Consider the following 14,684-nt stretch of genomic DNA (forward strand, 5'->3'; position numbering starts at 1 on the left):
TACGACGGAAGAAGGTGATAAAGGAAAAAACAGAAAACAAGAGCAAGAAGAGGGATATGGTTTATTGGTCTGTCGAATGATTATCCCAACACACGTGGCTGCTTTAAGAGGTAGGTAACCTCAACACACAGCAATCTCCCTCACACTCAAATTATCATCTTTGATGATCCACTCTGATGTCAGCTAGTGAGAGTGTAACCCTGACAGAGCATCAGCAAGATGTATCCAAGCACTAAACACACCTAAACCCTGGCAGGGTAAAAAGAATGTTCAGAAAATGCAAGTCTACCCCCTTCCCTCCTATCTGAAGAGGAATTTATTGGAATAAGAGCATTTAGGCAGAACATGCTTTTCATTTTATGGCCTGTACAGAATTTTCAGCTTCTTCAGAACTTTCTCATAAGCCAAGTATATATGAAGAGAGGTCAGATATCCACAGCATCCACAAACCAGACAAACCAAATGAAGCCTGACTTCATGTCGCACTGTAGCTCACACCACTGAGTGACATAATGATGCTATTTTGTGACACTGGTACAAGGAAGAGTACAAAAACCAGGCCCCTTCTGACTAAAAACAACCCTTTTGCACTGCTACCAAATTTTAACGGGTCAAAAATCCATGCCTGGGTTTCCATGGCACTGTCATTGACACTGATTTCTGATGGCAACACACTTTCAGCTGCTCAGATTGCATCTGAATGATGACTCAGCCTTACTCCCTCCAACCATGCCAGATGTGCCTTGCAGAGAAGATTTACTATAAGCTTTGAAATGTGTCTCCCATGTTTCTCATGCATATGACATCCAGGGGCGAAAAGTGAAAACAAGAAATATTAATCTAAGAAACTGGCAATGCACAGCTCCAATTCACGGTCATTCTGGTACATGGTGTCTTGAAACCCACCCAGAATAAAGCTAAAGAGCAATTCTAGCTTTAACAAAGGTGTTATTTGTAACGCGAGCCACTCAACCAATGAGACAACAACAAGAATATATTATATTTAAAAATGCATGTCATTTACAGAAATCCAGCTCTGTGTGGATCTTGTGAGCTGGGGAGTCATTAATTGGTCACATTTACTTACATCACTTACATGTTTTCTATGAGCATTTTATGGCTGCCAAATATCCCTAAATTCACTGGCAACAAAATATAAAAAGACTTAGCCCATTACATGGCTCTTCAAAACCAAAATAAACTGATTTAAACTTTGCCCTCAGTTAAGCAAAGACAAATTATCTGAAGCTTTTTACGATCACTTGATACAAGCAGCATGTGCCAATTCATATTCATGCATGTCAGTAACATTTATATAAAACCCTATTTAACAACAGTCTCACTCTATTTTTCCCCTGCAATGGAAAGTAGAAACAAGTGCCACGAAGTTTTGACTTGAAGGCAGCTAGCAAAGGAGTATAAAAATGTTAATAATGTCTTTGTATAGCATTCAAAAAGCCCTCAGAGACAAGTTTCCTCCTTTTCTCCTCCTCTCTTTTCTTTTTGAGCTTTGGAGGTTTTTTCTAAGAATTATTTTTCCTCTGGTAGGGATAGGATAGATATAATCAGATGAATGAAATTAAAGTAAGAAAATAAACCAGACTGTGGGTAATCTTGAAGAAAAAAAAAGTTTAAAAAATTGAAACAAAATAGATTTTAAAGAATGTTTAATGGGTATTTTAAATTCATTTTGAAAATAAAGTGGTAATAGGTTTCCTTCCACTGTTCTAACACAGACTCTGCACATCAGTTATGCTATTAAATATCTGATTCTTCTTTACAGCTGAAAGTTTCGGCTTTAATTGCCTATTCAGAGCCTGGCCTATCCAGCAAAGTGCAATGTGAAATAAGTGACATGTCAGACCATAGCTTACCATTCTCCTCTGACCATCGTCATAGTCACACCTGGGATTCCTTTGGTCTTCCCCATACTCCTCTGTCCCCAAAGATTTCTTTTTCTTTCGCCTATTTCTTCTTTCCTTGGCATTTTTGGATGCTAAAGGTGACATTTCCAATGAACTAAGTGACATTGAATCAATTCCTTTAGCAGCTAGTGCCTAAAACAGATGATGGTAGAAGGTGTAAAATTTATTAGAGTTAAGGATCTTGGTGAAAACTAATAATTACGCTGCTCAGCAATTGTTCATTTTAAGGTTGTGTAGGAGGTAAATTAAAAATTTCAGGTGGTCATTAATCATAAAACTATATTTCACATGGCTGGAACTGGTCTTAACCTGTTTCTAATATCTACATTATCCATAGGAAAATACACAACAAGCAAGACAGGTTCCTGGTACAAATGCACACATGCAGATCTGCCAACCAGATCCTATGAGGGAGCACTGGGAATGGCTGCATAAACCAATGTGATTTATGTAGAGCTCTCACACAGGATCCTTCGACAACTCGTGAGAGGAGCGGCTTGTGTGCACACACCTGCAGGTGTACGCTCCGCACACATCTCTGGAGTAACACTTCTGGTGCCAGTCAAAAAAGATCTCAAGCTGGGGAAACTCAGATTAAGCCCTGCCCTCGACTGCAGCCCCTTGAACTGGGAGGGCTGGACAGGACGGCAGCCAAGCCGGCTGCCAGGATTTTTCCTGCCCTGTCACAGAGGGATGCTGGGAACAGCGGGCAATTCAGCCGGAACGTTTTTGTAAACACTTATCCCAAGCAGCAGCGCAGGCAGCTACGATGAGAGATGCAAAGAGAAAACTGTGGGCTTAACTGGAGATAAGGTGGACTTTGCTTCGCCGTGTGCTTCAGTGCTGTGCCGGCCATCTGGTGGGATCGCTGCGGGAGCTGACTGATAACAGACCGACTGCTAGAAACCCAGCAGAAGCCGAATGCAAAAGCCTGAGCATGCAAAGCCACAGCCTTGGAAGCAAACGAGCAGCCAAGAGGAAGAATCGAGAGGCGCAGGGAGGAAGCTGCAGCCCACACCAGTGCACTGGGTCCCCATCCCTGGTGCGGGAAGGAGGAGCGAGGGGGCACAAAGCACAGGGTCAGGCTGGGAGGTGCCGGTGTCTCAGCGGTAGCCACATCAGTGTCCTGGAGACAAGCCCATTTGCAGAGCTCCCAGCCGAAATACATAAAGTGAATAAATTACAGTAATAATAATAATAAAAAAAGCCTCTCCAGGTTCCAAAGAACAGGAGAAACGGATGAATCCTCAGTGCTATTGTCTGTTAGCCACTAGAATCAAACAGGCAATCAGCCCTCCGCAGCAAAATACTCCCTTCCTCCCACAGGCATCAGGCCAAGGAAAGTGAAGGCACTTAACAGTTGTGTAAAGAATCAATCATGTATTTCAAGGAGCAGCGGTAGCTCTATCAAGCTGAGAGCACAACAAAACTTAATTCCTGTGGGAAATATATTTCATGAGCAAGCTGCTTAGATCAGAGAGGAGGAGGGCTCAGACACTGGTCTAGGCTGTTCTTTTTCTTTTTTTTTTTTTCCAAGTCAATTGATTTAATCGCTATGCTGAAGTGCTTTCTCTTCATAAAGATTCAGCAAGTCTTTTGGTGTTAAGTTCAGGTTTAGGAATGTGTTAGACCAATTGTGTAAATTGACTGATAGTCCCCAAGCAGGTCTATCAATTATATTTGTGCTCTTTATACTACACAGTGTAAACGCTGGCCTGAAGAGTTTTGTTTTTCCTTTCTGATCGCCATCATATGTTATTGATCTAGAAAATATTGTAGGCTGTGCTACTAAGCATGCTGTACTCTTACTGCAAAATAAGCTGATTTTCAGTGTCTTAACATATTCTTACCTGTTGCTTGAGCTGAAATGTTTCTGCCCTGCGTACTTTTTTTCCGTTGTTGATAAAGGATTCAGACCAGATTGTTTCTCAGGGCATGGATAATGTCCCCATGTCCTGTCTATCTACCCTTTCTGGCTGGGTTCCCATGGCTGGACTGTGCCCTGCCCCTCAGGCACTGCTAGCCATAACCCACTGTGATAACTCCCAGGGCAGGGAAGGAGTTTGGGACCAGGTAGGTCTGGTGAGGGTGGGATGAAGGATGGGAGAAAAGTTTAGCTCACACAGCCCTGTCCTGGGGCTTACACAGTCCTATCTCTAGACTCTCCTATCTCTAGGACTCTTGCCTCAAGGCAAGAACTTATTGGTATGGTGAGAAAGTCAAAACTAAGAACTTGCTAAAGGCTTGGAGAGCAAGATTAAAACTGAGCAGCTCTGACAGGGGTGAGACACCTGAGAAGGACATCTGAAAGCTACAGGGTGTAGCAGACCACTCAATTCACTTTCCTGAGCCTCTTCTTCCAGGTGCCTAATTTGAGATGATGTGTGCTGATTTGCAGAATTACTGAGCTTCACTAATGAGCACGATGGACATCGATTGCTCTACTCCTAAGTTTCCTTCCCATAAAATTGGGGTAATTCTCCAGGAATATTGCAAATACAAATGCATGTTTTTGAAGCACAGCAAATCTGAGCACTGACAAGAGGCACTAAAAAACCTCTGAGGATATTAGTCATTTTGTTTTTGAAGCAGGCTTTGAATGCCTGAGTCGGGAAGTCTGCTCAAGCTGGCCTAAGGCTACAGAACAAATTATGAGAAAGCGAAGAGCTGCTCTTGAGTCATGCGCTGTCCACCCTTTGTACTGAGCAGGGCACAGGAAAAATGAGATGTGGTCAGCTGAAGAAGAGACTGTTATAAAGGGTATAGATAAATGGGAACAATTTAGGTTTTCACGAGCAACCTTCGTTTTGACACATTCTGAATTCCACGACTTAACGTTCCTTTTTTGTGTACATACAGGTTTAACTGAAATCAAAGGCTTCAAAAAGAAACTCTTAAATACCTTTAATTATAGGTGGGGCTACCGAAGTTGACTATTATTAGGAAGAGCTCAGCTGGAGTCAAAACACATGAAAATTTGTATAAAATAGGTACGAGTTGGAGCTCAGTTTGATCCCTTAGGTTATGGCAGAAAGTTACTCTGTTCTAAGTGCCTGTATATGGACTAAATTGCATTTACCTATTACTTAAACCACCAAAGAGGATCTTTAAAGGGACTTAAACGATGTATAAGCCTCTACTAGCACTTTGTCAAGGGTGAATTGCATTTTCTATTTTCTTTCCAAGGATTTAAATGGGTTTTGGATTAGGCCCTGAAGCTATATGTACCCAAAAGAAAATTATGTATATTAGTTTATATTGTGTATCAAGGATTTATTTCTCTGAACTACAGTGCTACGTGTTATTTCAGACTAATTTTCTTATTGTCTTCTTGTTCACAGCACCTAAAATGTTCTCTTTGGCTGTTTAATAAAGGCTTTCTGCCCCACACAAACCACAGGCAAATTAACTACTGCTATTAAGGCTATATAACTACATCCACCATTTGGCCTCCCTGTTTTGTTTAATCCTATGACATAACGTTAAACCCATATCCTTTGCTTAGTTTGCAAAGCTTAACCTCAAGATCTGCTTGTTTACTTTTTCAGGAATGAAGTTCTATGTGCTTCAAACATGTTATCCTACCTCTTTATCTTCATTAGCGGTCAGCTGGATATTCATGGCAGCATGAATGAGACAGTGAGGAAATGAACACAAGCTAAAGTGATGGTTGGAGAAGGTTCAGCTGAGCTGCCAAAATAGCTATTCTGTGCTCAGATGTAGATGTAGTTATACTAACATTAAAATGTCTTATATGACAACCAATAGAAATTCCTCTGCTGACATAAGCGGTACAGTTAAATCAATACAACCTTGGATATATAAACCCGAAATGGCCCCAGCCTAGCAGCCAGAGCCATCCTTTTTCTTTTAAAAAGGATTGTAATAGCTCTGTCCAGGACAATAATCTTTAAGCCGCTTTCAAGCAAACTCTTCGGTTATCACGTAAATGTAAAATAAAAAGAATGTGAATCTCAAGGTACTATCTGTTCAGGTTACCCGAGGCTAATCATGTCACATCATTTACTGACCTCCTGCTCTTTCTTTAACATCTCCATGGCCTCCCGAAACTTTCTTTCCTTCTCCTCTGTTTCAGCAATAGTGGCTTGGTTCTGCTCTTCATACGCCATGGCTACAACAGCCAGAATCAGGTTGACGAGATAAAATGAGCCCAGAAAGATGACCAGCATAAAAAAAAGCATGTAGATCTTCCCAGCAGATCTGAGAGTCTGTAAGCATGAAAATAAAATCACTAGCACTTGTTTACAATGCTTTTTTAAAAGAAAAAAATATTAATAATTTTCAAAAACTTAGAATTACAATTTAACTGAATTCAGCCTTTGTTACTAGCCCAAACAGAAGCCTTCTGATGACAAACAGCAACTACATGCAATGAAATAACCTTCTCACTTTCTCAAACAGATTTTTATACCTTATTCAAAAATTATGTCCTTGCAGTAGAATTTATTTTTCAAAAAAAGAATTCTTTCCTCCTCTACCAAATTTCTCTGCTGTTTTCTTTGAGAATAGATAATCAGCTGCAGTGAAAGCTTCCCCCACATAGCTCAATCTGATTTTGTCCAGTGGATAGAAACTTTCCAAGAGGGATTCGTGTTGTATCCCTTCAGATGTCTACAGGCTAGGTCCTTTACAGTCAGTGGGATGAAAAGGATACTTTCAGGGTGCAACTCATTGGGATGTTATTTAGACATCTGCCCTGGGATAAGACGAACCAAACCTTGGGCGCTGTTGATGGTATTGCCTGGTTCTCCACCAGATTTACAGGCATAACTGGAGCTTAGGGTAACAGGCTGAGCTGATATTACAGGTGTGTCCCATGGCCAATGACTTGATGCTAGTGACAGAAACCACTGTGTGATATTATAAGGTCAAATAATAAAAGGGAGTGATGTTCAGCCTTATTTGCCATGACAGTTTCAGCCTTCCAGAGTTGTACATGCAGCTCTGTGCCAAGTAAGCGAATATAGTTGTTTAAAGAATCTTCAGTATAATTATTTTACATTTTCCTGAAACGAAATTGTATAACCGGCTGCATGTGAAGCTGGAATCCCCAGTACCTTTAAAGACATCTGCCTCACTATCTTCAGAGTAGTATCTGTCAACACTAACTCCCTTGATCTCCTTACGAATATGCTTTGGTTTTTGCAATTTTGAGACACAGAAGTAAATCTTCAGTGGCTTGACAGGCAGAGTATGCAATTCAGTACCAAACTCTCACATGCAGTTCTTTAGCATTCGCATACATTTCAGGAATGCATGCTACAAGGAGCATTTCCTAGCAGACCACCTCGCACACTTGACTGTAAGTTGAGTGTCAGTTGCCCATGATGAAAAGTTTGCAGCAAGGAGAACTGAAAGGTGCCGGGTAGCCTTGCCATCTGGTGAATCTGTGTTCGTTGTCATGCCTTGCAAAACCAGATATGCCAAGTACACATGTGCTTCTCTAGTCCTTTTTTGAGCTGACCTCAAGAGATTAGTTCACATTACACCAGCCACCAAAAAAATCATTAAGTGGTGATGTTGTGATCTTTCTTAAGCAGTGAACTTCATATAGATTCAGGTGAATTACCCATTCAAAGTGTCTTTCTCAGTACCAATTTCCCTGCCAAATATCCAGCCTAAAGTCTTCTGCTATCATCACTCCTAAGAAATGAAATTAATTGTAACAATTGACGGTCCTTGCACACAACACACAGAGAACAATTTACCTAATAACCAGCATTTTTTCCTTGTTTTCAATTATTGGATATATAAATGTAACATGATTATGTTTCTTTTATATTTTTTAACACTAATAAATCAATCTCATACCTGTTGATAAAGACGTTCCCAATAATCTTGAGTCATAAGACGGAACAAAGAGAGAAAGGCCCAGCCAAAAGTATCAAAGCTTGTGTAACCATGGTCAGGATTTTCCCCAGCTTTCAGACATATATATCCCTCGGGGCATGTGCTGCAAAACATGAAAGGCAATACGTGGAATGCATCACAGACGGCGTCAGCATGGAGAAACTGATTTCCAAGGGAACATATTGAATGCTCTTTGGGCACAGATCCTCAATGGTAAATTCCTTCACTGGGTGAAAGCACACGAAACAGGTGGATACTAACTTCACAACTCCAAAGATCTTTGCAATCTTACTTTTCCTTTGAAAGGATAAACTGGAAAATAATAACCATAGCTTGAGCTGCAATGGCAAATGAGCACCTAGCATTTCAGGTGTTTGGAATAGACAGGACTTAGGTGCCTAAACAGGACTTTAGTGCTTAAATATGATTTCTCTTGGCACTTATTCCTAAATAAGGATCATAAACTTGGTGTATCCTGTTACAGTTGTGGGTAATACTGTGATGGTGAACCTGCTTTTCTGGTTACATAGTCTGACGCTGGCTGGATGACATCAGTGTGTGACATCTGAGCACCTTCCCGATTGCTTACTCTGCCTGACCTTGCACTCACCCCCTGAAATAGCTAAATCTTTAATCTAAGAAACCAGCCCTTTGTTCCACTCTGGGCCATAGTCTGGAGTCATGACATGTTTTTCTGTTTCTGCCAGGAAAATACTTTCCTTGTGTGTCGTGCTGATTCATGTATTAAATGTCATGTGTATAGTACGGATTTCACTGGCTCTCATTAAACTTTCAGACTCTTTACAAGTAATTTTCTAGCCCCGTATGCCAGAAAAGAAAAAGAATGCTCTCAGTAGTACTATGTAAGTACTGAATTGCATGATCAAGTGAAACACAAAGTAGAAGAGATCCTGGATCAAGGAGCCACCCTCTCTCCCAGATCAGTGCAATATGATTAGTCAAAAGACCCCACACCTCTTGCATATCACAAGCCTCTTTCAAAACATAAGCTATGCACCAACAGAAATCTGAAGACATAGAGCAATATGCAAAGGCTTGCTGCTGTATGTAAAGTAGGAAGAGAATGAGATCAAGGACGTTGCCTGTGTCCTGGAGCCCTAGAGTATTTGGGAATTTGTTAGGTGGGAACCATCCAACTGTCTGGAGAAGCAGATCTCAGCAGAACTTGCAGCAACGCCAGCTCTCTCTGTTCTCCTTGTGCTTCAGATAAGGATGAACCTGGTATGATTCAATGCAAATTCTAGCTGACACAACTAGGGATGGTTGGAACAAGAGGGGTTGTGAAAGCACTTTCTCAGAGATCAGAGACACTGAGAGACCAACTTCCAGGCAGTGTTTTGATAACAGACCAATACCCTCTGTCCTGGCAGATGGCGAGCTTGATGCTCTGCCTGTCAGACAGAGGAATCAAGGTTTTCTGAACTGCCTTCGGATAGGATGATTATTGTAATATCCCACCATTTTAGACACATCACCGGTCATGTAGAGTGTGTCCAATGTGTACAGCTTTCAACTTTTTTTTTCTCTCAGCAAAAACCATAGACCAGCAGAGTGTTCCAGTCACTGCTATTTTTTACCAAAGTAGAATATTGCCACAAATTAAAATGCAAAGCAGTAACATAAATAATTTTTTTTAAAATGCTACCCAAAAAAGAAATTGAGGCTGAGAAAGCAGAGTATGCCTCAGTATGAAAATCAAGGATTTTGTTTTAGATATCAATTTTATACTGATATAAATCAAATCTCTATGCCACAGGATAACAACTCTTATTGCATGCCAAGATGATAATGCATTGCTATAGGTTTTGAAGTTATACAAATCTATGGTGTCACCCACCAACATTAGACACTCAACACGTTAAGAAGCTTAATTTAATGTCATTAGTCAAGCACAATTTTTTAAGTACGTCTGCCTTGAACGCTGAAAAAAGGATTGCTGAAGCACTGCAAAATGTGTATATATCGTTGTTTGCACTAGTCTTCAGAAAAAGCAATACAAAATGAAAAAGAACACTTGATTAATGAATTAAATATGACACACAAGTAAGAATATAAGAAGTGATTCTGTCACCTTAGGTAGAGCCAGGCTAGTTTATATCAGTCGAGAATTTAGATAATAGTAACTATATCTCTGTCCTGGTTTCAGCTGGGATAGAGTTAATTTTCTTCCAAGTAGCTGGTACAGTGCTGTGTTTTGGATTTAGTATGAGCATAATGTTGATAACACTCTGATGTTTTAGTTGTTGCTAAGTAGGGTTTACACGAGTTAAGAGCTTCTCAGCTTCCCATGCTCTGCCGGGTGCACAAGAAGCCAGGAGGGAGGGGGCACAGCCAGGACAGCTGACCCAAACTGGCCAAAGGGGTATTTCATATCAAATGACGTCATGCCCAGTATATAAACCAGGGGGAGTTGGCCGGGGGGCGGTGATTGCTGCTCGGGGACTGGCTGGGCATAGTTTGGCAGGTGGTGAGCAGTTGCATCAATTGTTTTTCCTGGGTTCTGTTTCTCTCTGTCTTGTTGTTTTCCTTTATACTACTACTACTACTATTATTATTATTATTATTATATTGATTATTAAACTGTTCTTAACTCAACCCATGAGTTTCCTTACTTTTGCTCTTCAGATTCTCTCCCCCATCCCACCGGGGGTGGAAGGGGAGGGTGAGCGAGCGGCTGTGCGGTGCTTGGCTGCTGACTGGGGCTAAACCACCACAATTTCACAACGAGAAAAAGAGAAACACTTCTCTTTTTTTTTTCCCCTGACAGCCTAGAAATGCATCCTTCTAGATCTTTCCCACATTCCCTACCTATTTTTTCCTGGTAAGTGCCACATTTGAATAAGAATTACAGTAACATTACTGAGTTAGAAGAGAATAAAATACAGAAATCTCAACTTTTTCCCCCCCCTAAAATATGCTGATGCACACTGAATCTCTTTTGTATACCCATGTCCTTTTCTGAGGCACCCTTTTCACTAAAACTCCTCTCTCCCAAAGGCAGCATCTGCTGTCACTCTCTGCCATAGGGACATGAGATTTCTGCCTATGATCTGCTGCTGCAGACAGCCTTCGGTGCCCATGACATGCTGTTGACACTGTTCAAGAGCTCTGAGAAATGGATCCTCTGGCTTCCTGAGAAGGAATCCCTTTCCGCTTGCTTGCGCTAAGACATCGTGTCCAGACAGGACATGAAAATTTTTGTAAGGCTTATTATTTTTACCGTGACAAAATGACTGCGCTCACACACTGTGCTTGGCTGGAAGCTGAGAGATCATGACCAGAGGTGGACAGACTTCCCTTAGTGGTTTGAAGACTGGTCTTCCACAAAAGACCAATCCCAAGTGGCTCTGTTGAGCTGGTTTTATTGTTCATATTTTTACATGATTACTAACGGCTAAAACATCTGAATACAGCTGTGAGAAACTTGATGGTGATTGCTTCAAAGGTGGACTTAAGCCTAGGCAGGGAAGTCAGTTGGAAATTAGGTTTCATCCAGAATAAGTTGCCTAAAACCTTAGGCAAAATTGAAATTTTTCCATTAATTTCAGCATGGGAGAGAGAGGCTTTCCTCTTAATCTCTTCAACATTTTGAACGTGAGAGTCTGAAAGAAAGGAGATATCAGGAGCATTCACTTCGATGTATTTTCATAGGAACCTCTCAGCACCATGAGATTAGAGGTTACAAAGTCACTTTTAGGTTCACTGCCAATGTTGCTTCCTGGGGAAGCAGAACAACATTCCTGTTTTGAATCAGAAGAATATTAGAGCAACTGCTCAAAGCACTTTACCACAACTACTTGGAAAACCCTAGGACATGGAGATGCAACGCCTCTGACTGTGAAAGTGAGGAACGGTACCTCAGACCAATATATTCTGTTTATAAAACAGTATTTTTTCATGTTTCATTCTGTCTTTATGTGTCTCAAACATTTTCTACTCAGCAGTAGATTGCTGGTTTGAAAAGATCTCTCAGACTCTGCAGTGGATGTACACGGTTCTCTAATATTATGTTCTGGCGTAAGAGCATTCAAATGTCGTGTCTTCAGGACAAAAAGGATGAACTCCAGCTCAAAAATGCTATTAATGCTAGCTCACATCCTTCTTATGAAGACTAGACACTTGAGACACAATATCCTACTTTTCAACTCCTTATTATTGCTCACACTCTTTCATAGCCAACAGAAGCGATAACCCATGGGGTGTGGGAACGCGTTAAGAACACTATGAGGGAAAAAATGCTGCTTTCCAGAAAAACACTCTACAGAAATTTAGGTGTAAGACTCTCATGTGAGAATATTATTCTGCAACTGACACCGTTTCCTCTGAGGATTTTTTTAAGGAGTCTCAAGATTTTGCGGAATTGTCTTAAATGTGTAATATTAAGCCTTCCCCTTCAGATTTTTTAGTCAACTCTTTAGCTTCTTTTACCTCGGGGAAGCATTTCACAAGATTGCACTCTCTTCTGATGCACAGGGATGGGCAACAACTACAAGCTACATAAATATAACATCCTCCACAGGAGCCTCACAGGATGCTGGTTCAATTGATCACAATAAAATTAGTGTCATTGATTCAGAAAAGTTAAAAGCATCAGTCTACCTACCTATCCATCAGGCTGTAATCACCACTGTAAGCTGGCATTGGTACAGGAAATTAAAGAACATAAGAAACAGCTTTGTTTTAAATAACTCAGACCGGGAATGCCAGACTTGTAGCTGAGGGGCATAATTACAAAATGCTCTGGCTCAAGAGTTTAATCTAAGCAAGCCAAGTAACCTGCTGATCCAGGCTGTAGTGGCCAACAGGGCTGTGCAATAAAAGACTTGTAAAACAACCGTGTGCTGGATTGTAACGTTCAGACCCTGAAAATACAGGGAGGGTTGTCCATGTGTTACCAGGAGTTAGCTTCAAACAGCTGCTCTCGTTAGCTATGACTTCTGTAAGTTAAAGGCTGCGCTTTCATTTAGCACACTAGGGCTTGCTACACTAATTGCTTATGCCAGAAGCAATAATGGGAGATAAGGTGCATACCACAGACACACCAAAAATTAAAAAGCCAAAAACATGTTGTGGTAAGGGCCCCTTAGTGTTTCTGCTTAGGTCAAGCTTAAGCCCAAGAATGCAGAAATCAGTTGGAAATGTTTCTAGGTGATGCCTTCAACACATGGCTAATTCCAGAGGAATGGAAACCACCCTGGTGACCATGGGGTTTCAAAGCCTGGCACTAAGAGCTGGAAGGAGAGATGGTGCCTGTGGCCTCCAAGGCTTGTTGATGTGCATGGTAGAGTCCTCCTCAACCTGTCTTTGTGAAAAAGTTCTCAGACCACAACGGAGACGCTTAGATCTTTAGGTCACAGGCCTGAGGCTTTTTTCTGCACTTCCCATGTTTTCTCATTTCTCTTGGTTTTGAAGGAGAAGACCATCAGCCAAACAAGGAGTGCATACTGTGCAGTGGCTGGGGGGGAACACATAGAGATCCTTAGGCTAATGTTTGCTCCTACCTGACAAGATGAAATTACTCATTTCGAAACTGGGATATTGTAAAGGCCATGTAGAAGAAAAGGGCTGAAAGGCAGCAGCATGCCAGCCAAAGCCGGGCGTTGTTGGTGGTGGATGCTCTGTCTGCCTGAAAGTCACGGGTCACTCTCCTTCCCCTGCTCTTCCTTGTTTTGTTATATTAAAGACTAATATGGTTAGAGGGTCTGACTTACAATTCCCCATTAATTACCATCTAAGAGCCAACATCTGACTTGCAGAAGCACGCTTCATGTCGGATAGGTCTGACTGGCAGCCCCCAGCAGCTCTAACTCCAGGCATCTCAGGGGTCAGAGAGAATTTGAAGGGCATTTTTTAAAGCAAGGGGTGCCAATGGACTGAAAGGAAGGAAATGCAAGCAAACCCAACCAAACATCACAGAAAAAAGAATTTAAACAAAACAAGGCCTCAGAGTCCAGAGCAACATTGACCAGATGCTGAAAGTGGAGGAGCAAAGAGAAGGGGGTGTCCATGAGCAGGCTTGCTCACAGGCTCAGAGCACCCACTGACCTGTGCATGCTACGGGCTTGCATCCACAAAAATAGTTTCTGACTGCCCCACTGGCTACTTGTTCAGGCAGATGGAAACCCACTGGTTTCAGCCTGAGACATCAGGCCCCTCTCTGCACGCATGCAAGCAGCGAGAGGCAGAACTCCCTCTGCTGCAATGTGGCTTTTTTTTAGACTTCATGTTGCAGCAAGGCAAGTAAACTCTCATTTCTTCTCATTCAGTCTGGTCAGCAGAAACCAAATCTTCTGCCTAACCCGTCAAACAAAATGTAGGGCAATAATTTATCATCATAAATGTAATGATAGATTACTGTTTAATGAAAACTGTAGCCCATAGTCAGCCTGCTTCTGTCATGAGGCTGATGAGCTTATTACAGTTTTGACTAAGAGGTAATATTGCCCATCCTTAAGAATTGAGTGATTTGGATTTAATCCCTACTGCTGCTGTTTAACCAGAGACATGATCTTCCAAATACACAACCGATCCCTAGGAGTGGGGACTGTTATTGTTGCCCCTAAGCCTATATAATACATGAAGTTATGCCCATGGCCCCTGCAGCATCTTTCAGGTGATATACTTGCTTTCTGTTTTTTGTCATACTCAAATGAGAGGCTTTCTTGCCATGAACAAACCATCCTCATTCATGTGTCACTGTAACCAACACAGAGTAGATGGAAAAGGTTATGTGATTTACATCAGAATCTAGCTAAATTCATTTAAGGTATGCTGTATAGACTGAGGGTTTGTAATAATTCGTTAATTCATTATAATTCATAATAATAAATCATAATAATTCATTATCATTGCTTACTAATCTGGGGT

The 14,684-nt window shown here is 41.4% G+C and overlaps 1 protein-coding gene across 1 annotated transcript in view; it reads right to left on the reverse strand.

The window, feature by feature from the left end:
- LOC104051585 (sodium channel protein type 5 subunit alpha-like) overlaps positions 1–14,684 on the reverse strand; it is a 176,790-nt gene that overhangs the window by 116,615 nt on the left and 45,491 nt on the right. The window contains exons 8-10 of the mRNA XM_064445100.1: positions 7,758–7,899; positions 5,957–6,154; positions 1,875–2,057 (exon numbers count right to left, since the gene is read on the reverse strand). Of these exons, the coding sequence (XP_064301170.1) occupies positions 1,875–2,057; positions 5,957–6,154; positions 7,758–7,899 (523 nt within the window). The remainder of the gene's footprint in view (positions 1–1,874; positions 2,058–5,956; positions 6,155–7,757; positions 7,900–14,684) is intronic.

Source organism: Phalacrocorax carbo, chromosome 2 (genome assembly GCF_963921805.1).
Source record: "Phalacrocorax carbo chromosome 2, bPhaCar2.1, whole genome shotgun sequence".
NCBI lineage: Eukaryota > Metazoa > Chordata > Aves > Suliformes > Phalacrocoracidae > Phalacrocorax > Phalacrocorax carbo.